Source organism: Centroberyx affinis, unplaced genomic scaffold (genome assembly GCF_046629955.1).
Source record: "Centroberyx affinis isolate AG114_WGS23_722 - 3 ecotype Tasmania unplaced genomic scaffold, CSIRO-AGI_Caff_v1 ptg002305l_1, whole genome shotgun sequence".
Classification (NCBI taxonomy): Eukaryota; Metazoa; Chordata; class Actinopteri; order Beryciformes; family Berycidae; genus Centroberyx; species Centroberyx affinis.
Window position 1 is genome coordinate 119,187 of NW_027280577.1, and position 27,496 is coordinate 146,682.

At 40.7% G+C, this 27,496-nt stretch overlaps 1 protein-coding gene across 1 annotated transcript in view; it reads left to right on the top strand.

The window, feature by feature from the left end:
- Positions 1-12,894: 12,894 nt before the first annotated feature.
- pth2ra (parathyroid hormone 2 receptor a) overlaps positions 12,895-27,496 on the top strand; it is a 62,658-nt gene continuing 48,056 nt past the window's right edge. The window contains exons 1-5 of the mRNA XM_071532992.1: positions 12,895-13,000; positions 14,686-14,796; positions 17,710-17,831; positions 19,522-19,619; positions 23,183-23,366. Of these exons, the coding sequence (XP_071389093.1) occupies positions 12,895-13,000; positions 14,686-14,796; positions 17,710-17,831; positions 19,522-19,619; positions 23,183-23,366 (621 nt within the window). The remainder of the gene's footprint in view (positions 13,001-14,685; positions 14,797-17,709; positions 17,832-19,521; positions 19,620-23,182; positions 23,367-27,496) is intronic.

Consider the following 27,496-nt stretch of genomic DNA (forward strand, 5'->3'; position numbering starts at 1 on the left):
GAAAGATCTGGGCCTTATCGATGTTTGGAGACTGGTCAATCCCAGAGGAAAAGAATATACCTTTTACTCACACAATCACAAATCATCACATTCAAGAATAGATTATTTTCTGATATCTAAAGGTCTTACAGAAAGGGTGGCAGATTGTACAATTGGGCCTATTGCATTATCGGACCATGCCGCTGTACAACTATGCATGAAAATGGGGACGGATGTAGTGAAGAAGAGCAGATGGAGGCTGAATGTATCTTTATTTCAGGATCAAGTGTTTACCAGTTTATTAGAGGAAGATCTCAAGAGTTTCTTTGAGATAGATATAGGTTCGACAGAGACAGTGGGCACAGTATGGGACGCCTCTAAGGCTTACATAAGAGGGAAAATAATAGCCTACTCAAGTAAAAAGAAAAGGGAGCACGAGGGAAAAATTATAAAGCTGGAAGCACAACTTAAAGAAGTGGAGGTGAAGGTGAAGGCATTAGTAGATAACCATACTGACACTCTTGAAGCAAGTTGGTGAACTGAAATTTCAACTAAATGATCTGTACAACAAAAAAGTTGAATATGCAATGTTCAGGCTGAATAGTAATTTGGGGATAAAGCGGGTAAGCTGCTTGCCAGACAATTGAAACAGAAAGATGCTAGCTTTGTAATACCAGCAATAAACAACAAAAATGGGGATGTGGTAACCAGTGCTAAGGAAATTAATGAAGTATTTCAGGATTTCTACACTAGGCTTTATAAATCTGAAATGAATCCATCACCAGACAAACTTGATGCCTTTTTCTCAAAAACTGATCTTCCAAAGTTGTCAGAAGATCAGATAAAACGACTAGAGGAAGCCATTACAGAACAGGAAGTCAGGGCTGCAATATTATCATTAAAAGTAGGGAAATCGCCAGGACTGGATGGGTTTCCAGTAGAATATTATAAGAAATATATTAACATACTAGCACCCATATTGACTGATGTATACACAGAAGCATTCTCATTAGGAAAACTGCCGGACACATTCAATGAGGCACTGATATCATTGATTCTTAAAAAAAATAAAGACCCCACCGATCCAATCAGCTTCAGGCCTGTAAGTTCGATTGATGTGGATAGTAAAATACTTACTAAAGTCCTTGCAACAAGGCTGGAGAGGGTGCTACCACATGTAATACACACAGACCAGGTAGGCTTTGTTAAAGGATGATCATCGTCTGACAATGTCAGAGGCTTATTGCATCTCATCTGGTCTAGCTGTGAAGAGGATACACCCATAGCTGCCTTCTCCGTAGATGCGGAAGCTTTTGATAGGGTGGAATGGGGTTTCCTTATACATACGTTGAAAATATTTGGCTTTGGTGATGGATTCATAAAATGGGTGAAGGTGATCTACTTGGCTCCAAAAGCTTCTGTTTTAACTAATGGTCTGATGTCTCCCTTCTTAACAAGGGGTTCAAAACAGGGGGATCCTCTCAGTCCTCTGCTCTTCACCTTATTTCTAGAAACACTGGCTGCAGCACTAAGAGCAGAGATAGGTATTAGGGGTGTATGGGGCGGGGGCTGCGAACCCAAATTATTTTTATACGCAGACGACATTTTATTACTGATATCAGACCCTGCTAATTCTATACCTCTAGTTTTAAACAAGATTGAGGTGTTTGCAGAACTCTCTGGGTATAAAATTAATTGGCATAAATCAGAGGTTATGCCTGTATCTAGAACATGCTTCTCATCAGCAGTTTCTTCTTTCCAATTCAAGTAGACTCCAGTGGGCATAAAATACTTGGGTTTAGGATTGAGTGCAGACTTGGAGGATATCCTTGAAATGAACATGGCACCACTACTTCAGAAGACAAAAAACAGGTGGAAAGTAATAAATCTCACCCTGTGGGGCAAGATAAATACTATCAAGATGGTGGTCGCCCCGCAATTGAATTACATATCGATGATGTTACCACTGATTATACCTGATAAGATATTTAAACAATATAATCAAATAGTAAAAGATTACTTATGGAATGGGAAAAGGCCTAGGATCAACTTTAAGAAGATGTGCACCCCTAGGGAAAGGGGTGGTTTGGCACTCCCGAATGTTGAAGTAAATAATTTAGCTTTTGAATTGGCCAAATTAGCTAGGCACTGGGCAGAGTATGATTCCCAATTAGGTTGGATACAAATAGAGAAGTCAATGACAGCCTTTTAAACCCATACAAGCCCTTTCACAGAAGAGACAAATAGATGGGAAGAAAAACCACAAGGGATAGCAGAAGCAAATTTATTCACTACAAAATTGTACATCCATACTACTATACTCCTCTCAAGCTATACAAGATGGGTTTGATGCAGGATAGTAAATGTTGGAAATGTAAGAGGGCAAATGGCACGTTCTTAGATGCTATATGGGAATGCCCCTTGGTTCTCCCCTTTTGGAAGGAGGTGCTGGCGAAGCTTGGAGAATTTATAGGGAAGCCTTTGCCAGACTCCCCTCAGCTATGCCTTCTTGGAGATAAAACATTTCTACCAAAAGGTGCCACCAAAGCACAGCTTGAGCTGATCTTGAACTGGCAGGCTCCATTATTGCAGCAAGACTTGTTTTGTGTAACTGGAAGAATGCAAGCAAGCCAGAAATCACTGAATGAACTCATGACTGAAACTGCCTCCTTTGAATACTTAATAGCTGGAATGAACAATATGAAAGGGAAATTTAAGCAGGTCTAGGAGCATTACCCCCTGTACATTAAGGGCTGACTATATTAAGGGTTATGAGAAAATTAGAGGCTAGATATCATTACGGTTGGTACTGTACTGTGCATTAATATAGGTGCTGTCTTTAAGTGTTCTAAATGACTGTCTTTCCGTTACTATTGTGTTTTTTGTTTTGTTTAATTTTTGAATGTCTGATTGTATAATGTTTGCAACGTCATATTTACAAGTCATGCGTGTGTGTAATGTTTGAAAGAAAAATTAATGAATACTTTAATGACAAAAAAATAAATAAAAAAAATGTCCAGACAGAATGTAGAGTGTCTATTCTGAGAGCTGAGTGTTTAGACCCATTGAAGCTCTACGCAATTTAAAATTTAGTCTACCATTCAGGCTAGATTCAAAGGGAAATCAATTGACACGGCAAAGTGAGTTTTAACTGGAGAGGAAAAGAACAGGGAAAACAGAAGGGTAAAAAATACCACTGTCAAGAAGTCACGAACCCATTCAAGTCTTTTCACATTGAGTGAAACCCAACCGACATAAGTACATTCTGTGCTGGCCTGAGTGGCCACTCACATGAATGTTAGAAATGCAGAATTTGCTCATCTAGACCATTGTACACTAAAGGATGCATTGTGTGTGTATTGTAAGGGCTCACACCTGGACACACTTGACTGAATGTACTATGTTTTTCTTTATGTTAAAGCCGTTTTGATCTAAAGGCTTATGCTTAAATGCTTGAAATTTGTTTCTTAGACAACTATAAATAGTAAAGTTGAATTTCTTTCCGAAGCCTTTGCCTCTCCATCAAGGCAAAGGGCGGCTACTTTAAAGAATCTAAAACATAAGATAGTTTTGATTTGTTTAACACTTTATTTGGTCACTGTATAAATCCATTTGTGTTATTTCATAGTTTTGATGTCTTTACCATTATGCTAAAATGTGGAAAACAGTAAAATTAAAGAAAAATGTTTGTCCAAATTTTTGACTGTGTTACTGTACTGCACATACAGTAGATGTGTAGTAAAGTAACCAGAAACACATTTTTTTTTACAACAATGTATTATATTTGCAGAGTGAAGGACAATTGAATGTATACAGTATATAGGGACTCAGCGCCCAACTCAAGGGCACATCAACTGTAATGGTTGAGGAAGGGTGACAAGTTTGCTTCTCTCATCAATAGGCTATTCCTACACAAAGCAGACCTTTCTTCTGACCAGTTATACATTTTTGCTGTGCCCACTTGTTGCAAGAGTGCAGCCTTTTTAGACTGAACAGAACATCCGAATACTTTTGCAGAGGTGGCAAGGTGAATATGAAGGTGTGAGTGCTTCAGTACTTGTGATTGTCACTCAAATTGATTTACGATTCAACAGCATGCCGTTTTTTGGGGGGGGGTTTTGAGTGATTTGTCTGGGCCTTATCTATCCACTTCATGTCCCAACTGCCCGATTTGTCATTTGTGAGTAAAGTGAAAACTTTGTGGCAATGCTGTCAAGTGTGTTACTGTGTGAGAATGTGGGGCTAAGTGCAAAATTATGCTTTGAAAACATGAAAGACTTGTTTTGGGGGGAGATGAACATTTCTATAGAGCTGTTCATTGAAGTGAAATTGCAGATTTGGGGGTAAAACTAGCTCTTCTCTCTCATTTATGGCCATAGGGGACACAAGGCCTGTTACAGCTCAAACCGACTTCAGGCACTGGCAAAATGAATTTCAGCAATCCAGCGACTCTGAAATAAGAAGGGCTCTTAGTAGAAAATCAACTCTTTAGCTTTCTTTGCAGATTTTGATAGAAATAATTGGTGTGAGTTTGTTAGCATGCTGACTTAATCCTTCTAGTTTAAACAATGGCTGTTCCAAAAAAGAAGAACATTCAGGACAGTGGGCCGCTAACCGACCATGTCTCCTCAGATTACACTGAGAAAATAGAGAGGGAGTAGGAGAGATTAAGGCATCCCACTGAAAAAAATCTCCAGGATTCAACTGGCTGGGATTCAAACCCATGTAGGAATGCATGGGTCGGGCTTCATACCCATGCAGAGAGGCACTGCCTGTGACTCAAAGCAAGTAAAGCCTGTAGAAACATGAATCAAAGCTGTGTGGTTCATCAATGCTGGCTGAGATTCAAGTCCATGCAGAAAAAGCAGGGTAGCTACGATTCAAATGTACAATCAACCAAGGGCACAAATGCAATTAAACATCACTTACTCATATTCCTTTAGGCTCCTTGGGCAGGAACAGGTCCCAACCAGGCTTTTCAATAATGAATTATAAAAAATGGAAGTGGGCAGAAGGTTTCCCATGGATCAGATGAGAACATCGGGGTGGGAGATATGAATGAGTAATGTTCTTCCCTCCCAAAACTAACAGTCAGGTACCAAGCAGATGTTTAAACCTAACTGCTTCAGTGGAATTGCTGAGGGACCAACAGCAGAAGACTGTAATCATCTTGGTCAGCAGCCAGGTGTGAATGTGTGTTTATGAATGTGATGCTTAGGGTTGCTTAAACAGCAGTTGCAGTTGATCTGATCTTGTTGTTTCTTCTCTACAAGTAGAGTCTGTCAGTTGATCTCATCTCGTCTGCTGTGCTTTGAGTTCTGTCTTGCTTTCTGTGTTCGACAGCTTGGAAATTATCTTTTATGTAAGAATCACGTGCGAATTTGGCCCTTCAGACTGCAAACACTGCCAAGGCCTCTAATTCTACACACTTTTTTGCAAAACATCACAAACAGTTCTGCACATTTGCCACAGTCGTCATAACTAAAATCTCTTGTGTAATGAAAAATTACCAATTGGCCACATTTACTACTCATAAACATTAGTTGCTAAATTGTTCAGTTACAAATCAGAGCAGAGGGCCAAAGGTGACTCTCCAGTTTTGGAGATGAATGGGTGGCAACACTGCAGAGAGAGTTGGAGGGAGAGGAAGGGTGAGGGTCAGAGGATTCAAGATTCAAGATTCAAGATCCTTTATTGTTACGTCTCATTATACAAGCACAAGAGAGTAAAAATGGTAGGTTACGGAGGAGGAGGAAGAGGATGAGGAGGAAGAGGAGGAGGAGGAAGAGCATCTAGGAATCCATCCAGGCTCAGGGGTGGACTAGGACAAAAAATTGGCCCTGGCATTTTTGGCCCAGATGGCCCACTACAATCGGTCGGACAACACCCACCAGTACACCATCCTTGCGGTCCCCTTAAATATGCGTACCTACTGTACTATTCCCCCAAACCACTACAAAGCTGAGTAGTAAGTGCCGTGGACAAGTGTAACAGTGCAAGTGGACCAGTGTACTCACTCGCTCTTGACTCCCTGGTGAGAGGTGGCCATGGAGTACACAATCTCCGGTCCAGAATTGTTGGAATTCCCTGACAAAGATGTGCAAAAAGCTGTACAATATAAACAATACCATGCTGGTAATGAGCGAATAGTTGTTTATTCAATTAATGCATGAAGCTGTTCCATCTTATTTCATTTGATACTAACTATTCAGTTCATACAGATTTCAAGTATCCAAATATTGATGATGAATATTAAGGTTTACACAGTTAATAGATCGCCTTTTTGTTTTATATTAATGTTCAGAGAGGAGTAATAGTTAAATCATTGTATGTGATAGGGCAATTAAATCAATGGTGTGCTTGTTTGTTTGGGGAGTTTGACCTACAGTTCGGGTGCCTACCACGTGAAGGTGCATGCTCAATGGACAGCAGCACCAAACAATTTACAAACAACAACAAAATATGTTATCTTATCTTGTTATCATCGACATTAATTGAATTAATCATCATCATCGTCATCATGGCATGGCACACACACTACCTCCCTGCTCCCTCCCTGCGAGTCCCTGTTAATCATGAAGCTACTCCATGCTTACCGCTTCAACTACACTCTCCTCCTGCTCCTGCTCACTCTGTCCCTCGGCCCTGTCATGCTCACTCTGTCCCTCCTCGGCTTCCCTGTCACACGCCTGCTCCTCTGCCTGCTCCTCTGCCTGGCAGTGGCCATAGCCAGCCACCTCTCCTCCTTCAAGTTCCACCTGTTGCTGCACAATGTCGCATACTGTAGATACTGAAGCTACTGCAGCCCCTGCAGCAAACATATCTGTTATTTGTACACATTTGGCAGCGTCCACCTCTAGATTTTACATTTTTTTGGCCCGCAACTTTTCCGCACCCCCCTTGCACTTTTGTTTATCCATTTTGATGCCTTCATCCATCCACAGATTTTTGGCTCTGAGCCACGGCATCTGACACGAGAAACAGAGAGGACAGAGGGGGAGGGGTGGGGCCTAGTAAGAGATGTGATTGGGCCAGCCCAGTGTCAGTATAGAAAATGAACCAATGGGCCACTGTCCCTGCTTTATGGGCCAGTGGTTGGCTAAATTATATCGGCCCCAAGCTGCGTCCAAGGTGCGTCAGCCCACCAGGAAAATGCCTGGTATGCCAGATTACCAGTCCACCTCTGTCTAGGCTGGATCCGTCATGCCAAGCGATTCTTCCCCCGCTGCTTAGTCTGCCATGTGGACGAGATCCTGTGGCCAGACAGAAACCCAAGACAAGATGCAATCTATTTTTGTTTTGTTTTTTAAATTTTTGCATTAGACAGTAGTCCTATTTCTTATACTTTCTTCCACTGTGTGTTCTGTATGTACACTTAATGTACCCCACTGTATTTGCTGAAATGTATACAGTATTTTGTCATTATATTTGTGTTTGGCTAATACAGCAATAGCTTGGAAACAATAGTGTTCAGGAGGCAAAAAAAGAATCAACATAGGGAATGGATTGACTTCCGGTGAGGCACACAGCGAGATGGTCGCATCACACTGAGCTCCTGCCTACAACCCTCCTTTCGTTTAAATTCATTCTTTGATTTCAGCTTTAACTTGTTATATTGTTTAGATTAGTCCTCGCGAACAATGGCAACAAGAATGCGCCCTGATCTCACCGGGAGTGTTCTCTTGTGTAAGCCCATTTTTAAAAAAAAAAGCAATGTTATTGAATGTGCTGTTTCTTTTCCTGTTGTCGGTATTTGTAATATTGCCATTAGCTGTTCTTTTGTTTGGCACACATAGTATTCATCAGATGGCCTGGCTATAAGACAGAAAATTTGTTTAGAGAAAGTATTTGTGTTGGGGACTTGGAGCAGTTAAGGTTAAAACAAATGTTGCAGTAATACAATTATGGCGAGAGAAACCCTATGGTTGTTCAGCTAAAAAAGAAAAAAAATAGGAGGGTGGCTGCTACAGATATTTTGAATGTATTTCTGTTGATTCCTGGCTTGGTGTAAGGGACTAATCACCATCCAGAGTGGGGGTAGTGTCTAGCCTGTCTCTTTAAGAGCATGGCACTGTGGGGAATTACCTGGGATGCTAGGAGAGGAAGTGTTGTGTAGCAGGTTGGGGAGATGTTCGCAGCTAAAAACGTGGGTGAGGAAAAACTGTGTAAAACTGATGTGTTACGGCAATAAAAACAACAGCCACAAGGAAAGGTTTCCAGCTTCGTTGCTGCATGAAGAAAAGCTGATATTCTGTCTACTATTCCCTGGGCCATCTCAACTACGGTCGGGAAGCATTGACCAGGAAGGCTACGAAAGTAACACATTGCCTCGTGTTCGTCACGGATGTTGGCTAAAGAGGGTTTTGGGAACAGGGAGGGAGCGCCAAAGCGTGCAAACCAACACATGGGATTATTGTTTATTGTTATCTGCAGGTTCCGTTTTTTATATATACATTGTCACACCTTTGCCCTTCTCACAACTTTACCCTTACTTTTTTATGTTCCATGTACTTTTAATTCTTTGCCTGGGCTTAGTGTATATTGACAATGGCTGATTACAAAGTTTTGTCACTTAATGCTAGAGGTCTGAATTCGCCATTCAAACGTGCAAAGGTTCTAGATTTTTTACACAGGAAACACGTAGATATAGCACTATTACAGGAGATGCATCTTTGACCAGTAGATGTTGTCAGGTTATAGAACAGAATTTACAAGCCAGTGGCTGCCTCAGGAGATGGCTCACATACTAAGGACGTTGTGATCTTGATGAAATGCAAACTTAATATTAGTATTCAGAGGGTTAGTTCAGGGGTGGTAAACCTTGGTAATACTTTATAATAACCATCATTAATAAATGGTAAATTGATAGTTAATTAAACTTTAGTTAATAGTTATTTTACTGTTAACAAACAATGAAATGATCATTAATAATGTTTACTAATTATTAGTAATGCTATAATTTATGTTATTTTATCATTCATTTGTGTAATATAAAATCATTTGTTTATAAATTATATATTGTATCATAGCTTTTTACCCTTTTTACCGTCTCTTATCAGCTATGATACAATAGATTCCACTTGTTTTGTACAATTGCAACCATAATACCATCATCAAAAAATAAAAACATTTAATTACAAAAAAAAACATGGATCCGCCAGTACTGCAAAAGTATTCATATTTATTGAGTACCACAAAACAATTTTACAAAACCACAAATGAGATGGCTGTGTAGGGCTACACAGATACAGACACACTGTTTAGCTGTTTAGCTGACAATAGCTTCTTCAGTACATATAAGATAGCTATAACTGAACACAGCCAACTCATTATTGTGTTCTTTTGTAAAATTGGGACTCCACATGTGTTTTGAGGTACCCAATAAATATTGATATTTCTGCATTACTGGCAGCTCCCTCCCATATTTTGATTGTGTTTAGCTAGTTACATGATGACATGACATGATGACATACAGGCAACTGTACTGTACATATCTGTGTAACATAGAACATGAAGAAAATGTATGCTGATACGTAGAGCTATTCATGATAGTGTTTTTCAGGTTCAAGTATTATTTTATCTTCTGTCAGGCACCTGGCATTGTTAAGTAGCCTGCAAGTCAATCTGTTAATGTTTGGCCAAATTGATATCTAGCTGTCTGACAGTCTTTGCTTCCTGTCAGGCATCAGGCATTGTCTAACATTATTTACGCTGCCTGTTAGCTGCCTACTCTTGGCTTCCTGGGAGGCTAAAGGTGTCATTGCTCTGCCTTGTATCGTACTGCTTGTATCGCTTTGTACCTGCCACCTTCAGTTGTGTAATGCAGCTCCAACACTCATGCACCTCCATGCTTAACATAGCTGCACTATGAGGCTGACAAAAAACCCCCACATCAGGCATTGAAGAAGCGCAAACACGGCCAATCTGCAGTAAGAAAAGTAATGCCAATGTTCACTCGTGTTTTCTTTTCACTCGAGTCCTGTCTGCTGCACGTTTAAGTTTGTTGTTCTTTCTTTATACTGCTTTCTGCCATTGTTTTTGTTCTGACCTCCCTGCACTTGATAGCCACAACCCAGCCCACTGCCGAGCCCACAGCAAATGGCATATGTTAAAAAACAAGCACAGATCCTGTACAGACCCACGGTGCATGTTCAATTCTATGCACTGAAGCACTGCGACACAGTTAAATTACCTAATTACACTAATGTTACTTAAATACCACAAGGTAACGTTAAAGGACATTACATTGTGAGGACATTACTCAAGGAGCGGGATGCAGCATTCAGGTCAGGGGACAAACAAGCCTATAGTGAAGCACGGGGGGAAACTCAAGAGAGGCATCAGGGATGCAAAGCGCAAACACAAACAGCTCATTGAGGATCAATTTAACAACAACAACCCCCGCAGCATGTGGAACGGCATCAAGGCACTGACTGACTACAAAACATCAATCTGCTGCCCAGTGATGATGCCAAGCTGCCTGATGTCCTGAACCAGTTCTTTGCCCACTTCGACACAGAGAGGGCAGTCTGCTCCACCCATCAACCCACCTGCTGGAGAGTCGACACTGGTTCTACAGCACCATCAGGTGAGGACCACCCTGAAGAAGGTTAATAGAAGCAAGGCGGCAGGCCCAGATGGAGTGCCCGGCCGGGTATTGAAAACGTGCTGATCAGCTTACAGAGGTGTTTACTAAAATATTCAACCTCTCACTACAACAAGCTACTGTTCCAACATGCCTTAAATCCTCCACCATCATTCCAGTGCCCAAAAAATCATCTGTGAAGTGTCTGAATGACTATCGCCCAGTGGCGTTAACACCCATAGCCATGAAGTGCTTCGAGAAACTCGTGCTTTCACACATCAGAACCATCATCCCACCTGATCTGGATAAGCACCAGTTTGCCTACCGGGCAAACCGCTCCACAGAGGATGCCATCACAACAGCTCTTCACACTGCTCTGACGCACTTAGAGGAACCAAACAATTATGTGAGGAAGCTATTCGTGGACTTTAGCTCTGCATTTAACACCGTAATCCCCCACAAACTGGTCAGCAAATTGGACAACCTGGGCCTTGGTTCTTCGCTGTGCTCATGGGTCATGGACTTCCTTACAGACCGACCACAGCAAGTCAGAGTTCTACCCTCATCCTAAACACAGGAACCCCACAAGGCTGTGTGCTGAGCCCTATGCTCTTCACACTCTTCACCCACGACTGCACCCCCATCCACACCTCCAACTCCATAATTAAATTTGCAGACGACACCAGCCTACAGGCTTGAGGTAGAACATCTGGCTGAGTGGTGTAAGGACAACAACCTGGTCCTTAACACTTCTAAGACAAAGGAGATGGTTATTGACTTCAGGCGAACAAAGGAGAGAGTCCACCTCCCCCTCCACATACATGGAGAGGCAGTGGAAAGCGTGGAAAACCTAAAGTCCCTTGGAGTCAATATGTCAAAACGGCTGACATGGACCTCCAACACCTCACACCTGGTTAAAAAGGCCCAAGAAAGACTCTTCTTCCTCAGGAAGCTGAAACAGGCCCAGCTCCCAAAGAAACTGCTGCTAAATTTCTACAGGAGCACCATCGAGAGCATCCTGACTAACTGCGCCACTGTGTGGTATGCCAGCTGCACAGCCGCCGAGTGAAAAGACCTGCATCGTGTGGTGAAGGCGGCCCAGCGCATTGTCGGGATGGAGCTCCCAAACCTGGATACTATCTATGCCAGTCGACTGAGGAAGAAGGCTAGCAGCATTATCAGGGACACCACACACCCCGGCCACTCCCTGTTTGAACCGCTTCCGTCTGGCAAACGGTTCATGACAATAAGGTCTCGCACCAATAGACTGAGGAACAGCTACTTTCCCAGAGCTGTGGCCTCCATCACACCCCTCCCTGCCCAACCACAGAACAGAGTACAAGAGCTGTGAACGCACACACACACTCCTCAAGGACTGTGACATACACACCTACACCCTCAGAGACTACTACCACAGACACAATTCAAACACAACTATTTCATCTATTTATCACATCTATTTATTAATTTAAATTTGTAAATGTGTAAATGTAATTTAACTGTGTAAAATTAATTTAATTCGTAACATTATGCTGTCATTATTGCTTTTACTACTGTTTTTTTTGCATTTATTTTCTTTATTTTTAACTACTTCGAGAGAAGCCAGGCGAAATTTCATTGTACATGAGTATAATGACGATAAAGATCTATTCTATTCTATTCTATTCTATTCTATTCTAAGTCACCTACCGTTAAGTTAAGTAGGGCAGCGAAGACAAGTTACTGTCTACAAATCCCCGTTACTGACTGTGGAATGTTAAGTAGCACTTTTGTTTTCACACCAGGAGAGATTGAGTTCAATGCTGCTGGTCTGCTGTCTGTACATCTCCATTACAGACATGACGTGATTCTACGCCAGAGATCGATTTAGATCCATTTCTCTACACTGACCAAATTTTGATTTTGTGCCTCTGTATGGGAAACACTGCATCTCACAGTAAAAATATTTAGAGGCCATGTGACGAAGCACATCATCTCACTAAGCGTTACCTTCCTGACTGACTGACTGACTGCCTGACCTGAATTTGGCTTGTGATGCCTTCGGCAGTGCCGTGAGAAAAAGCCCAAAACATCACTGAAAAGCCAGTTTCAGGCAATGGAGAATTGAGGCATGTACACACAGGGTCTCAGACAGACACAGACTGATACGGTGTAATAAATCCTATTCATTCATTGTTATTGTAATGTCAAAATACTATATTGTAGCTTTAAAGTTGCAAATCTGGTCTCTCGCCATCTTGGGTTATGACATGAGACAAGACTGATTGGAGTGCGTCAGTGGATCAGATAAATAGATTACATTTTTATAGATGTTGTTCTGTGCTCTACAGATGGGGACTGATGGGGCTCTGTCAGCTGAGGAGCAGATGTACATCCTTTATGAAATCAAACTGCAGTGCCACCAGAACCTTTCCAACAGAAACCCGGAGACCACAGGTACAAAACTTGCACACAAAACATTTTGTTTGTTATAATAAATTGATTATTCGAACAACTGAATGTGTAGAACAACAAATAACTGGCTTTTCTGAAGTCTTAATGCTAAAAATATTTAAAATAAAATAATTTCTGAGATCAACAGTGGAGACAGGCCTTCAGTGCAAATAGATGAAATTGTCTGTCTGTCTGTCTGTCTATCTATCTATCTATCTATCTATCTATCTATCTATACACACTTGCCTGGTCAAATGGTCATGGTTATACCATTTTTCTGTATTGTTACACAAACACAAAAATGAAAGGAGAAAATTTTGTATTTCAGAAAATGTGTGTTAACAAATAAGAAAAACTGTAAGGTTTAGTGTACAATGATGCACTTTGGCACCAGCAAAACATTGTCACTTGGCTTTTTTTCAATTACATGAAGACCATGAACTTATCAGAGTGGCAGCCAGAGATGGACCAATTACTTTTCTCCCAAGATGCCTTCACAAACTATTATTTTATTCATCATTTATTCACTTTGAAAGCATTCTGCTTGAGGATGATGCAGGATAAATTACACTGTGAGTTTCAAAATGAAGATAGCAAAAAAAAACCCCACTATACTTGAACTTTTGCACTACATTGTTCCCCATGTACACGCATGAGAGCTGTCATTTTGTGGGCAGAGTGGAGATGAGTCAACAGAGGCTGAAAGGAAGCGTACAACCTCAGTACTTTCCGGATGTCATTTTATTGAGTTGCCCAAAGGTCCAGTGACTCCACACAATGTCAGATTATGTCAATTAGGGGTGTGTGGAGGTGGCACTATTTGTATCTGTATCTGTTCAACATTAAAACATTTCTTCCATATGTGAACTTAAGAGTAATTGTGAAATACACAAACTTTCCAAAATGGTTTACAATGGTTCTGAAGTGTTTTAAAAGCTGCATTTCAATGACCCTGCATCAATTAGACAAAACAGAGCAAACTGTTTCAAATATGACAAAATATATTAAGAAAAAATTACGGCAAAAAGTACAAATTTTCCCATTGACAAATACACAATTTACGTCAAATAATTAACTGATTAAACGCCATTTTACAAGATATGTTTGGAAACTGTAACTTACTCTACAGTTCACTGCAGTAGACCTTTGTAAAAACGTATCACTTGTCTTTAGTCAGGTTTATTTGTAAAGCCCTTAATCACTGTTACATCTCAAAGGGCTTCACGACACCCACATTATGAAAACAATAAATGAAAACAGGACCCTCCATCCTTAGACCCTCAACAGAGCACAAGGAAAAATTCCCACAAAAAGTATGGAAATTACGGAAACCATTAGGAAAAAACAAAATGGAAGAAACCTTGGTGCGGCTGCTCAGAGAGGGACCCCCCGAGTGTCGAGGGTGGGCAAACAAAGAGGAAATGTTGATAACAAAATGGAGCACAAACAAAAATAAACACAGTAAGAATATGTGGGTGACTTTATACACGGTGATGAAGTCAGATAGAAGATAGCACCCTGGTACAGAGGAGTGAAGTGCCTCAAACTGAAGAACTTGAAGACCGCAGTGCTGTGGAGACTGCAGCAGGCTGATGGGTTCATTATCTGAAAGCAAGATGTCACAATACAATGCAAAAGGAGTTATGGATGACAGTGTGTTTGTCTTCCTGTCCTGTGCCTCCCTCCAGATGAGGTGTGCCCTCCAGGCTGGGACGGTCTCATCTGTTGGCCCCAAGGCTACACCGGGGCCGTCACCAAGGTTTCCTGTCCTCTCTACATCTACGACTTCAATCACAAAGGTACGTGGCTGACTGAATGCTGTTCAACTTTACATTACAGCCCTCTCCGCATGGCATGACTATTACCAGGTGAGGCCAGTAATTTGATTTTTCCCAGCAAAACGGGCAAAACTCTCAAATGGCTCCATATTATTGTAACACCCAGGGGCGCCAGATTCATTTCAGAAGTGCGGGGGCCAAAAAGTGTGTGTGTGTGTCTGTCTTAGTGTGTGACGGTATAATATATCTTAAGAGAGAGAGAACTTACTTTTCAGTTGCCTCTCCGCTGTCGTCCAGTTGAGCACCGCAGACAGCGCCGAGCCACAGCACTGCTGTGTCGCTGTCCAAGCAGCGTACTGAAACAGATGAAAGGGAACCTGTTGCAGAGAAACTCTCAGAGGCATTTTGCTTATGCAAAGAAATAAATCTATTTAAACAAGATATTTGCTTGCCACAAAACAATTCTGTGAACTGACATGGAATTAAATTAATAAATTTTGTTAGTGAAATATCCTTCAAAAAGTGAAAACTAATGGCTTTCTACTGTATTATGATTTTTCTTACGTTACGTTGAAAAATCATTGTGCCCCCCGAGAAAATTTAATGCCCGTTGGTGAAGATGGTGAAGATAGAAAAATATTCAGGCAACGTATTTAACAATGAACTTTATCTTTGAAAAAACAAGCAAACAGAAATAGCTCTGTTTATTTCTGGCATGAAACCTCAACACTTTGGCTCCCTTTACTCACAGGGATTACAAATATTACATTAGTTACCAACACAATATTGAAAAGAAAATGTAGCCTAACAGCATTTGTAAAAGTTCAAAGTGCCACTCGAACTGGGGCATATCACCAACGCTGAAAAATTGACAGCTGGGTGGACAGCCGTTCCATGTCAACATCGCCTGTGTACAAGTCGACCACATTTTGGGGGATGCTGATGCTGCCGAATCCCGGGGGACTGTTTACTGCTGTGAGGAGTACCTACCTGTTCTATGCTCATCAGGCTAACACACGTCACAGCATTGAAACAGTTTTATTGGTTGCGATGTACACTGTATGCATTTGATTTTGTCCTCTTTGATTGGATTAAAATGTAAATATTCTTCCCGTTTTATGTTTGCCTGCTTTATTTTACCTAATGTCTTAGAGTGGGCGGGAATGATTGAAACGTCTTTTACCCTAAGTGTTGCAATATAGGGGCATTTGAGGGGATACAGTGATTCGCGACTTAAAAAGAAGGTGGGAGGAGGGAAAAGTGGGGGGGCCAATGGCCCCTTGGCCATTGGCCCCCCCTTGCTGAATCCTATTACGCTCGCTGCTGCAACTCCAGATATGGACGGGATTAAAATTACCACAGTAAATTCAAAATACAGTCACTTCAGCCAGAATTTTACCAGGGTAGCCAGAGGAAATCATGTTTATTCTGGATGGAATAACAATCTTGTGGTCCTGAGGTAATAATTGCCAATCACCAAACCTCCTCTGGGAATACTAATGCAGTTCAGAGAGGGCTTAAGACAAAGATATTCATCCTGGAGGGATAGCTTAGGCCTTATGTCCTTTTCTCTCCATTATCATTTACATGGTGAAGAGGAATGGAGGGTCAGGAGGATGGAAGGTGGGATGTGGACGAAGCCACTTCTATCTCCTAAGCAGGGCATGAAATTAAGCTTTCCTGCTTGCCCAAAGCGAGTAATTTTGGGAGCAGTTGAGTCCAGAAAGCTAGCTAAACTTAAACAGCACAAGCAGCAGCGCTATGAATGAGCCTCAACCAAAAACGAAATGCATCGAATTTTTTGCGAATGTACCACCACCGGAAAAGAAAATTATGAAGAAAACACAGTATTTGTGGAGAACTGGAAGTCCAGAAGGTACCTTGTTAAGCTTGAACATTGTGTTACTTAATACTGAGTGAGCTACTAATGAGAAAATGTAAATTATACAAAGTATGCAAACTTGTTATTTGTATGCATGTATATAAATTTACGGCATGATCTGCCTCATTAAACTTGAACATTACATTATCTATACTAAGCGAGTAATAATTTGACTCTACAAGGCTGGAGGGCTTGTGTACAAAATCCCTAAGTTCCACCCCTGCTCCTCAGCATATTAATTTACAATAGAACCTTACTAATTGAACCCTGTGTGAATAGTCTGTTTATGAACTGCTTCCTGACCCTGGGACCAAGCCCAACTTGAAATACATTATAGATGTCCACAATGAATGTGTGTGAAGTAAGGAGTAATGTACAGCCAGCCATAATGACCGGCTGGCATTTGACACAAAATGTTGATTAAAAATGATTTTATAGGGAGTCAAAGTAACTGACAAGCTTCTGCCAAAAAAAAATAGTCCCAGCAGAACTGTAACCATAGCAACGTGACCAACATAACATTGGCTACTTCTTAGCGCTTCTGCAGCATCAATGTGTTGCACTTTATTTAAGTCTCTTCTTTGTGCCTTTTAAGTTTATATGCTTCTTCTGCGCTTTTGTTTTGTTTTCTCTCTTTTACCGAGGACTGTTCAGCTTCTAGCCAGGTATCAAAAGTTTCATGCTCTCCGAATAAATTAAAAGTAATATTAGAAAAATCCTTCATGTTGTTAGGCTTGTGGAGTGTTTGTCTGGAGCCACGTTAGTCAGACCAGAGAGTAGCGTTAATGTTGACAGTTCATGAACTGGCTCAAAGTGCTGCGAGTTAATTGGATTTTAATAATTGCCACTTTTGATAATCTCTGCAGCAGCTGTGCAGAGTAATATGATTAGATGTCTGTTATCCAGAAATAACAGACCTCAGAATGCGTTCAATGGCCAATCAGAATTGAGTATTCAACTTAGCCTTTTCTAATAATAGGAAATATTGACTTTTGAGAACATATTTGACGACGATAACGGTATACTAGGTGAGATGATATCTGTGTTTGCAGGCCATGCCTACAGAAAGTGTGATGTCAACGGTTCATGGGTGTTTGTGGACAACTGGAACAAGACGTGGGCCAACTACTCCGAGTGCCTGCGGTTCCTCCAGCCCACTAATGAGGAAGGGAAAGTAAGTAAAGCTTCAAAACATTTGAGCAGCAGCCGCCTTGTTCAGTGGCTGCACACACCCACACGAGCGAGCTAATCCAAGCTCTTTCACACACAGTATGCACGCTTACACACATGCTTGCATGTGTGTAAGCGCACATGCACACATACACTTGACAAGCCCACACACGGATAAATGTGTAAATACACACTTGAGGACATACATTAACAGTCAAAATTTAAAAATGGATCCATCAGGCAAGCTAATGTGGGTGGTCGCTATGAAGACCTATGACATGGATGTCTGTTGGGGGTAAACTTCCAACACTGTCTCTCCAGTAATTAAAGGTGTGTGTAAGCTAGTGGGAGACTACAAGGTGCAGAGCAAAAGCTGGTTGGTGGTAGAGGAGTGAGAATACACAGCTTACAATGTGATGCTCCTCCAGCAAGCGATTTCTTCTCATCCTCTGAAGGAATGTGCTTCTTGGTTCAACGTTTTGTTCTTAAATGTAGCAGCAGGTGGGAGAGCAAAAAAACAAAAGAAACTTCTGGCAACAAACTACAGGCAGGACACTCTTCATTAGCTGTCTGCCGTGTTTGTTGTTCAAGGCTTTTCCCAATTCCTGCCTTCTCTCCTTCAATTGTTTTACTTGAAGTCACATAACTGAAAACTTTGCTACCCGTTCCAACCAACCAACTAAAAAAGTGGAAGGAAAAGAATCGTTCTTCACTGACTGATTGGAGCGAATGCCTGTCAAGCAAACTGAACACTCATTAATGCCTAATTAGTTGTGGACCCATGATGTACTCTGCTCTATGAAAATCAAAGGTTATTATGAGTGAACTGTAACCTCCCCACTGCGCACTAGACATCATTTCAACGTTGCGTCTGTGCTTTAGCTCTCATAAAGCCCAGGATCTTTTTGGCTATGTATAACCCAGTTTTTTAAATACATTATTACATATTTAAACAATGCATAAAATGGTGTAAATATCAAAAATATACGAGTCAATAAACAATTTCATCGTATTTTGAGATGAGATGAGATGGCACTTTAACAGCTAACTTTAAACAGCTAATATAAAATTGCCCTGTTGGTCCTTTTTGTTTTTATTGGTTCTTTTTGCTGTCTGACAAATGCTTGGACAAGTGAATATTTCTTAGATATCAGATGAACAGGTGCTTTGTTGTCTCAAGTTGGTCTGCTTTTGTGAAGCCCTTCATCTGTCTGGGGATTAAGGGTCTCAGGCTGCCCCACACATGCCTAGACTGCAAGAGACTTCTCAGATATCAGCCAGAAAGTCTTGTTGGAAACCTGTTTGTGGTTGTCTCAGCTAAATCTCTTCTCCCTCTTTCTGTTTAAATTGATTGTCTGTCAGATGTTTTGGTCTTTGGGTTCACTCGTTCATTTGCCATACTACCTACAATCCACAAGGCAGCATTTGTCTGAATAACACTTCAACTTTAATAACTGGTTCACATGTTATTCCTTTGTGTTTTTTCCAGCAAAATACTAAAACAAAACACTACTAAAATGTCAGTGGTGAGGATGGTCTTGTTCTGACATCCTCTTTTAAACCAAGCAGCTATGAGTCATGTTTGTTTATCCTCTGCAGCTATGTGTCTTTTCCCTTAATAAGTGGACTGGACTCTAAACCTGTCTCTTCATTAAGTGCAGTAGTTGTAACTCTGCCTCTCTCTGTGTACACAGCAGGACTTCTTTGAGCGGCTGTATGTCATGTATACCATTGGCTATGCTGTGTCCTTCAGTTCTCTGCTTGTGGCCATCTTCATCATTGGGTACTTCAGGTAAGACGAGTTACTGATATTGAACTGTTATTCCTACTGTGAAAATTAATTTCAGGGTAAAAACACAAAACGAGTTGAGATGAGTCTATTAAGACAGCCACACATCTATTGTCATTGCAGCAGCTCCAGAAAGTTTTCCTTTATCACATCTGAGATTAAATTCTTGATTGTTCTCACCTTTATCAGTTTTTGTTGAACAAATAACCTGAAATAAACAACTAAAGGCTGTCAATCCATTTGCAAACAAACCTGAAGCTGGGGCTCAAGAAGAGATGAAATAGCAAATGAGAGCAGAAGAGACAGACATATCTCTATCTCTCTCTCTCTCTCTCTCTCTCTTTCTCTCTCTCTCTCATCAAATGAAGCAGAAATGGGAGTTAATAAAACGGAACTTGTCTAAAATAGAGCAGTTCACTGAAATACTGAGAAATACTGTTAGAACAAATAGAACAAAAAAAGAGTCAAGAGTTTACAGAGTGAACAAAGCCTAAAGCTCAAAACAATCTGCCATCAGTAATTCCCAACAGAGCCCTTACTGAAACTCAATATATGAAAAGCCTTTAGTTTTTAACTAATTAAAGTAATTAGTTGTCATTTATTTGGCATGCAGTATCAACAGATGACTTATTTTTGACATTTTGTTTTATTTGTTGCCAGATTTTCTTCCTTTTTTTTATTTTGACAAGATATCACAAGAAAAATATGACACACAATAACATAATACTCAACACGTACAAAACATTAAAACATGTTTGACATTTAAGATTTAATTTTTGAGATAAAAATTGAAGGGTTTCATTCAAGTAGACAGTGAGGAGCAGAAGCTGCTGTCATGTGAGAATAAGAATATATCTGAGGGTCTTTGTCCTATGTGGGTGACGAGAGAGGCAGTAAGTAAGATTTAATGTATAGCCGAGCACAGTGAGAGGACGCTGCAAGCGCACAAAAAAAGTGCTTTATTGCTTTTGAGAAGAATTTGACGCAAAGTTTTCAAAAGCTTTCATATCATGTCAAAATCAAGTTTTTCTTTTTCTCTTGTTAACCACTTACTCTTTTTGCTGTGTTTACTTTGATTTATGATGTGACTTCAAAGAGCGTGTGAAAACCTTTTGAAAATTACCTTTTCTGACTCTTTCCTGCATTCATCAGTATTCTACTTCAAGCTATTCAAAATATTCACTGAGTACACTTCGCACTATTTTGGGCTGCAGAGGGAGATAAGGCCTGAATAGTGAAATAATTAGTCATGTCAAAAAGGTTTTTTGTTTTTTGAAGTGCTTTAGACTTTCCTACTTTCCTCTCATGGCGTAGCAAAGAAAAGCAATATTTTCCCCTACTTTTCTCCTTAAAATGTATTATTAAGGAGAGCAGTGCAAGACATATTGTGTAAATATATGGAAAGCCATTCCCCTTCATCCCCCCACAAATATGCCTCCTTGGTTATAGTTTTGATCATGTTATTGCATTTTATTCTGTATTTAATGTGATGACTCCACTGGCAAGGCTATCCAGATTTGCTATGAGATTGTAGGTATATTTAGGTATCATTAGGTATCATTACAACGGCACTTCAAAACCCCTTTGGATCCCCCACTGCTGTTCCCACTTGAAGCTCTGAGGAACACAGGTGCACATTCAGCTGAAGTGCACTCAACTTCAGAGACAGACAGAAGACAGGGGGAGCAAGACAGAGAGACAGACAAGCAACAGGGAAGCAACCAAGAGCATTACATGAAATGATTGTTGAGTGCCAGTTGCATGGCTAGAAACATACTGTAATACCCAATAAGTACTTACAAGGTACGACAGCCATGCTGGTGTAAGAAGTGCCAGTTAAGATCCTGGGCTGAGGTGGTAGAAGTACAGTAGAATTCCCTACTCAAGTAAAAGTACAAATACTCATCTAAAAGTTGAAGTACCAATTCAAATCATTTCCTCAAGTCAAAGTATAAAAGTACATCTTAAATCCACTGAAAGTATAGAAATAAAAGGAATCCCCTAAAAAAGGTATTTCTAAGGTACTAAACGCTTCTCTGAGCGTTCCTCTGAATCACAGTTGAGAAAGAGTCTGCGCCTCAGATAACTAACGTTATTTCTAATTTCTAATTCTCTGCTCTCTTGTTGCTTCTCTCTTCTTCTTGTTGCTTCTCTCTCTGTCCCTTTCCCTCCTTTTTGGTGTTGCTTTGGTGAACAAGCAGCCAATCACATTTGGCTCTTGATCAGTTGCTTCCGGGATGGAAGTGGTCTTAAGAGTAGAGTAGAAAGTATAGATTTTTCTTTTGAAATGTAGTGAGTAAAAGAAAACAGTCCTTAGGTGAAAGAAAAACTCAAGTACAGATACTTGAAAATCTTACTTGATCCTGAGTTGGATTATTTTTCGTCAGAGGGGCATTGAATAAAAGCACTGAATATATGTAATGAATGACAAATAAATTAAATATTTTCATCTACAATATAGCTTTTAGTAAGAAAGCTCTTTTACAATCCAATTTCAGTATGCTGCTTTCCCGTGTGAGCCCTGGGGCTGTCAAGCACACAATACACCGATAACAGCAAGGGGCATTCGGAGCACTGGAGAGACTTTTGGGTCGTCAAAATTGATGGGGAATGGCTGAGTCAGAAGTGAACAGCCTTGGGAGATAATGACTGTGTGTGAATGGAGAAAGACCTAAGACTGCGCAGATAGGCTTTTAGAATGGAGACATGGAATCGATCGATTAGTTGGATTCAGCTCTCCTTAACAAAAAGCTGTGAAAACCTTTGAGGGGTAAGTTTCCTGACTCATTCCTGACATCCATCAATACTCTACTTCAAACTAAGTATTCACAATAACAGTACAGTTCTCACTGCCTTGGGCTGCAGAGGGAGATAAAGCCTGAATGATGAAAGAATATCTCAGAGTTTCCTCTATGTAGGCGTGTCTTCCAAGGTCCTGAGCTTGCCAGCTGCTAGACAACCTCACCTCCAATCTGACTAATATAAAATGTATAAAATTGAATCTCTATTAGATCAATTTAAATTGAATTAAAGGGTAGATCAATCACTGGTAGATCAATTTGCATCCACTTTGTGTAAGAAAAGTGTAGACAGAGCACATTTTGATCAAAGTCAACTTAGATTGCGCGGCGCCGCGGTGGCTCACCGAGTAGAGCGTGTACCATAAGGCTGAGGCTAACCCTAACCCTTCCTGCAGCGACCTGGGTTCAAATCCAACCCACAGTCCTTAGCTGCTTGTCCTCCCCTCGCTCTCTCTCCCATACCTTCCTGTCTCTGTCTCACTATATATCTATCCAATAAAGCATAAAATGCCAAAAAATAAAATCTAAAAAAAAACAAAAGTCAACTTAGATTGTTGTAAAGAAAAGCACTGTTTTCCTCTGTTCCCCTTAAAAATCACAGTTAACAAGAGTGGTGCAAAGCATATTGCAAAGGAAGGCCATTACCTTTCATATCCCCTCAAATCCCCCACACAGCCCAAGTACAAGTTTTGATCATTATGTTGCATTTTATTGTGTATTTAATTATTTATTTGTTAAAAGTAAGATCATTTGTTTTCACTCCAGGCGTCTTCACTGCACCAGGAACTACATCCACATGCACCTGTTTGTTTCCTTCATGTTGCGGGCGGTCAGCATCTTTGTGAAGGACAGAGTCGTTCATGCCAGCGCCAGCCTGCAGGACTTTGATTCTGCCCTGCTGGACAACTTTAAAACTGTTGCCATGGCACCGCTGGACAAATCTCAATATGTGAGTACAGCTCGATCTGATCTGCTCTCTCTGCTTCTAAACCTTTGGCTACAAAGGGCCTGGTATGTCATTAGACCTCAGTTAAGTGAGAGTTAGAGTGAAAAGTGCTTTCAGATGGAAGCTCGAATCATATTCATCTAACCCTAACCCAAGCTGCTGTAAGTATTGTAGCAATAGAAATGTGCTTCAGTATTTTAAAATGATTGACTGTCGACCGGTGCTGTTGCCTATAAGATTCTAAAGACAATGGGCAACACCAGACAATATATCAGCTTGGTTAATCACTGGAAGAGAGCAACACAGAGAGAGCAACTAAATGAGATGAACAATCTCTCTTTTAACTGAACAATTTTATTCAATGCTGCTCAGCATTTACTTTCTTGTCAAACAGGTGGCAAGGTCAAACATGAGCCTGGTCCTTTGGTCTTGGACAGTTCAGTGTGGTTGACTTTGCACAGAGAAACCAGGAGGCATGCATGTTAAAGAGCTATAGAAGGTAACCAGCCAGCATAGATACCCTCAGGCTTGGCCAAAGTTTCCGTGTGTGTGTGTGTGGGCATGTACATGTGTGCATGTGTGCCCAGTGTCAGAAAATCCCAGATAATTGTTGCTAACTGTTGTGTTGGCCAACTTGAACTAGCTTGTGATGAAGGACAGTTAACAGGGAAACAGCATTGGACTTGGAGACTAGTGGTTCATGAAATTGGAAAAAAAAAAAGTCTAATCCTTTTTATTTTGCTGCAAGCAGCCAATTTTAATGTTCTTTTTCTGCCTTCTCTGAATATTTATTGGTCTTGCCGCACACCAAATCTGTGATCTGCATTCTTATGCCTTGAAAACCAAAACTTTTTGTCTTGCCTTGTAAATTGTCAAAACTACTCACAATATTCAAAGAGGGTGTTTTTAGCTTGCAGTAGGCTGGGCAGCTGAAGATTTTAGCTGTGATTTTATGCTGCTTTGGATTCATCACAACCTCAGAACCCAGCAATTAAAACTGCTCTGCTTAACGAATAAAAGGACTCACTTTCTGATTAATGAATGTGATTTGATAGGCTGTTAAATTGGGCATATGAAAGAGAACATTTTCTCATAAAACAAAAGGGACTGGAGCACACTGATAGATTCACAGCCTTTAATTGTGCAAACAGACTAACGTTTCGACACTACTGTGTCTTCATCAGAGTCAAAGTGGACAAAGACATGAGGCAAACAACATATATAGTCAACCTAGACCAGGTGTACAATTGTCATAGGATGACTATTCCCAAAGTGGGGTATGCGTACCCCCAGGGGTACTCGCAGTTACGTTGGGGGTACGCCAAAAAAAAAATCTGTAGTACCCTCTCTGTGTCAAAAATAAACCCACACTTTAAAAAAAACACTTCAGTCACAGTAATTAACAGTCGGCAGTCGCATGATCTTTAGCAGTGTTTTTTTTTCCCACCCGCATTCTGCGAAGACCCGCCCCGACTCTGCCTCTGATTGGCTCTGACCCTGATCCATCTCACTCTTCATGCCTAAACCTAACCAACCAAATATGAGAGGGCTTTTTACGAGGCTGAATACAGAGCAAAATTGTTAATAACACTGTCATGTCTTCATATAGGCCTACTTTATGTTTGTTATACCGTAAAACTTCAATTAAAAGCCGAGTCCCAATTAAACGCCGAGTCTCTCTTACTGGCTGGGTGTGGCTACACGTTTTGACAAATAAAGGCCGGTCTCAATTAGAAGCCGGTTGCCATTGACGCTGCGAGGCAGTTTATTTTTTTTTTACTTGCATTCAAACGTCAGTCACATTTGCTGATCGCCATGGCGGCACAGAGAAAAAAGTACAACCTGAAATTCAAGCTGTCAGTTGTCAAATTTGCTGAACAAAACTCAGGAGAAGCAGCAGCAAGACATTTCTCCGTTGGTCTTTTTTCGGCTTTCATCCTCTAAGGTAGGCTACCGGTATTTTGATACGGGGGCTCTTCGTAATTGATATGTTATTCGATAGCCTAATTTTTATACAAGTAATATTCATACTGGTTTAAATAAACAATTTGATAGTATTTCCCATCTTTGCTGAGCAAGAGTTTTGTGTGAAAGGAATTAAAGACCTGTCCCATATAGACGCCTGTCCCAAATATAGGCCGGTTGAGTTCAGTGTTTGAAGCAAATAAAAGCCTGGGCTATTAATTGAAGTTTTACTGCACTTCCTTTTTGTAGCAGGCTTACAAAGATGGCAAAATGTAACATCATATGAGAGTTGGCTGTCTGTGGAGATAGAGGGGAGATAGAGCAGGAGGTTGAATGTTTGAGGGGGTACAGGACTTTAAAAAGTTTGGGAACCACTGTCATAGGATAATTGGTTGAACAGGGTTTCAAATCTATTGGATAATGAATCCAAGAGTTGCCATAGTCAGTGTCCAAGTGCCATACCCCTAACAACATGTCGGAAACAAAAGAACATAGACCTCTCTTAAAGTTACATAGATAAAAGTACAAAAAGTACAAGTACAAACATCTGTCAAAGTGTGCCAAATTAGAGGAAACATGACAAACTCAGTTCTTCATTTAAACCAAAGGGCTCCACTGTATTCAGAGTGTGAATCCCATATGCCTCTCTGCGGAGCAGTGAGTTGATGATGTCACCTCTAGGAGAGGGTGACATTTTTTCTATTCCCCAGAACTTTAATGATGCTGCAGAGCCATGGTTAGCCTGTGCATAATGTCGAGCAATAGCATAGTCCATGGTTTGTGTACGTATTGCAGTCTTACGTTCAGATATGCAAATCTTTATTACCATCTTTTTTACCATACTCACCTACAGCAAATGAATGGAAAAAGATGTAGCTGAAGTACACCAGATTTCACATGCTGTTAAAAGGAATTTAAATGAATCTGAATTAAAAGCTCTGAGCAATCTGGAATCTAGGAAAGAGATCATTCGGCCAGCTGTCTGAGGCAGAGTGCTATACACCTCTGAAGACAAACCCTACTGACAACTTTAAGAATCAAATTTATGAATATATTGACCCTGCTTTCAAAAGGGGTTGGATAACAGAAAAAGAAAAAGACTTCCTGCTTATTGAGTGCCCTATATGCCCTGTCTTTTATGGCCTGCCCAAAATACATAAATCCATCATCAATCCTCCCCTACGCCCGACTGTGGCAAGTATTGGTAGTCTTACTGAGCCTCTGTCACAATTTGTTGACTTCTTCGCTAAGAAATTTGTCTCAAGCCTCCCTTCTTTCCTTGGGGACACTGTTGATATACTAAATACCATTAAAGAGTTTAAATATGAACAAGCTGATATCCTGGTAACTTTTGATGTGCAGAGCCTGTATACATGCATACCTCATGAAATAGGTCTTGATGCTCTCACCCATTACCTCAACAAACGTCCAGACGGGATTTTGCCTCCTAATGAATTCCTACTTACACTGTCAGAAATGATTCTCACCATGAACTTCTTTAAGTATTTGGATTCCTATTACTTGCAATCCCGTGGCACAGCTATGGGCAGTGCTTTTGCCCCATCCTATGCTTGTCTTGGGTCTATGGGAAGAGAAATTCATTCATAACCCACTCCAAAACACTTTTTTGTCTAAAATTGCTTTGTGGAAAAGATACATTGATGATATCGTGGTCATATGGAGAGGTGATGGAGGAGAGCTGTCTGACTTTTTGAAATATATAAATTCTACTACTATCTCTCTTTCACCATGGAACAGCATGAAACCTTTGTCTACTTTTAGACCTAACACTTTACAAGGGAAGCAACAGTACTATTGAGACTACAATCTATCGTAAACCCTTAAGCAGAAACACACTTCTAAAAACTGAGAGTAACCATCCAAAACAACTCATTCGCAATATTCCTATTGGTCAATTTTTGAGATTGCGCAGAAACTGCAGTACGGTTACAGATTTCCAGTCCAAAGCTGTTGAAATGAATGAGCGTTTCCAGCATAGGGGTTACCCTACATCATATATTTCTTTGGCCTATCAGAGGGCCCTACACACAGAGAGGGAATCCCTGTTAGTTAAGAAACCTAGAGCTACTACTACTTCCTCATGGATCACTTTCTCTACTGAGTACTCACCTTTGGCAGGCAGGTTCAAGAGTATTATCCTTAAACAA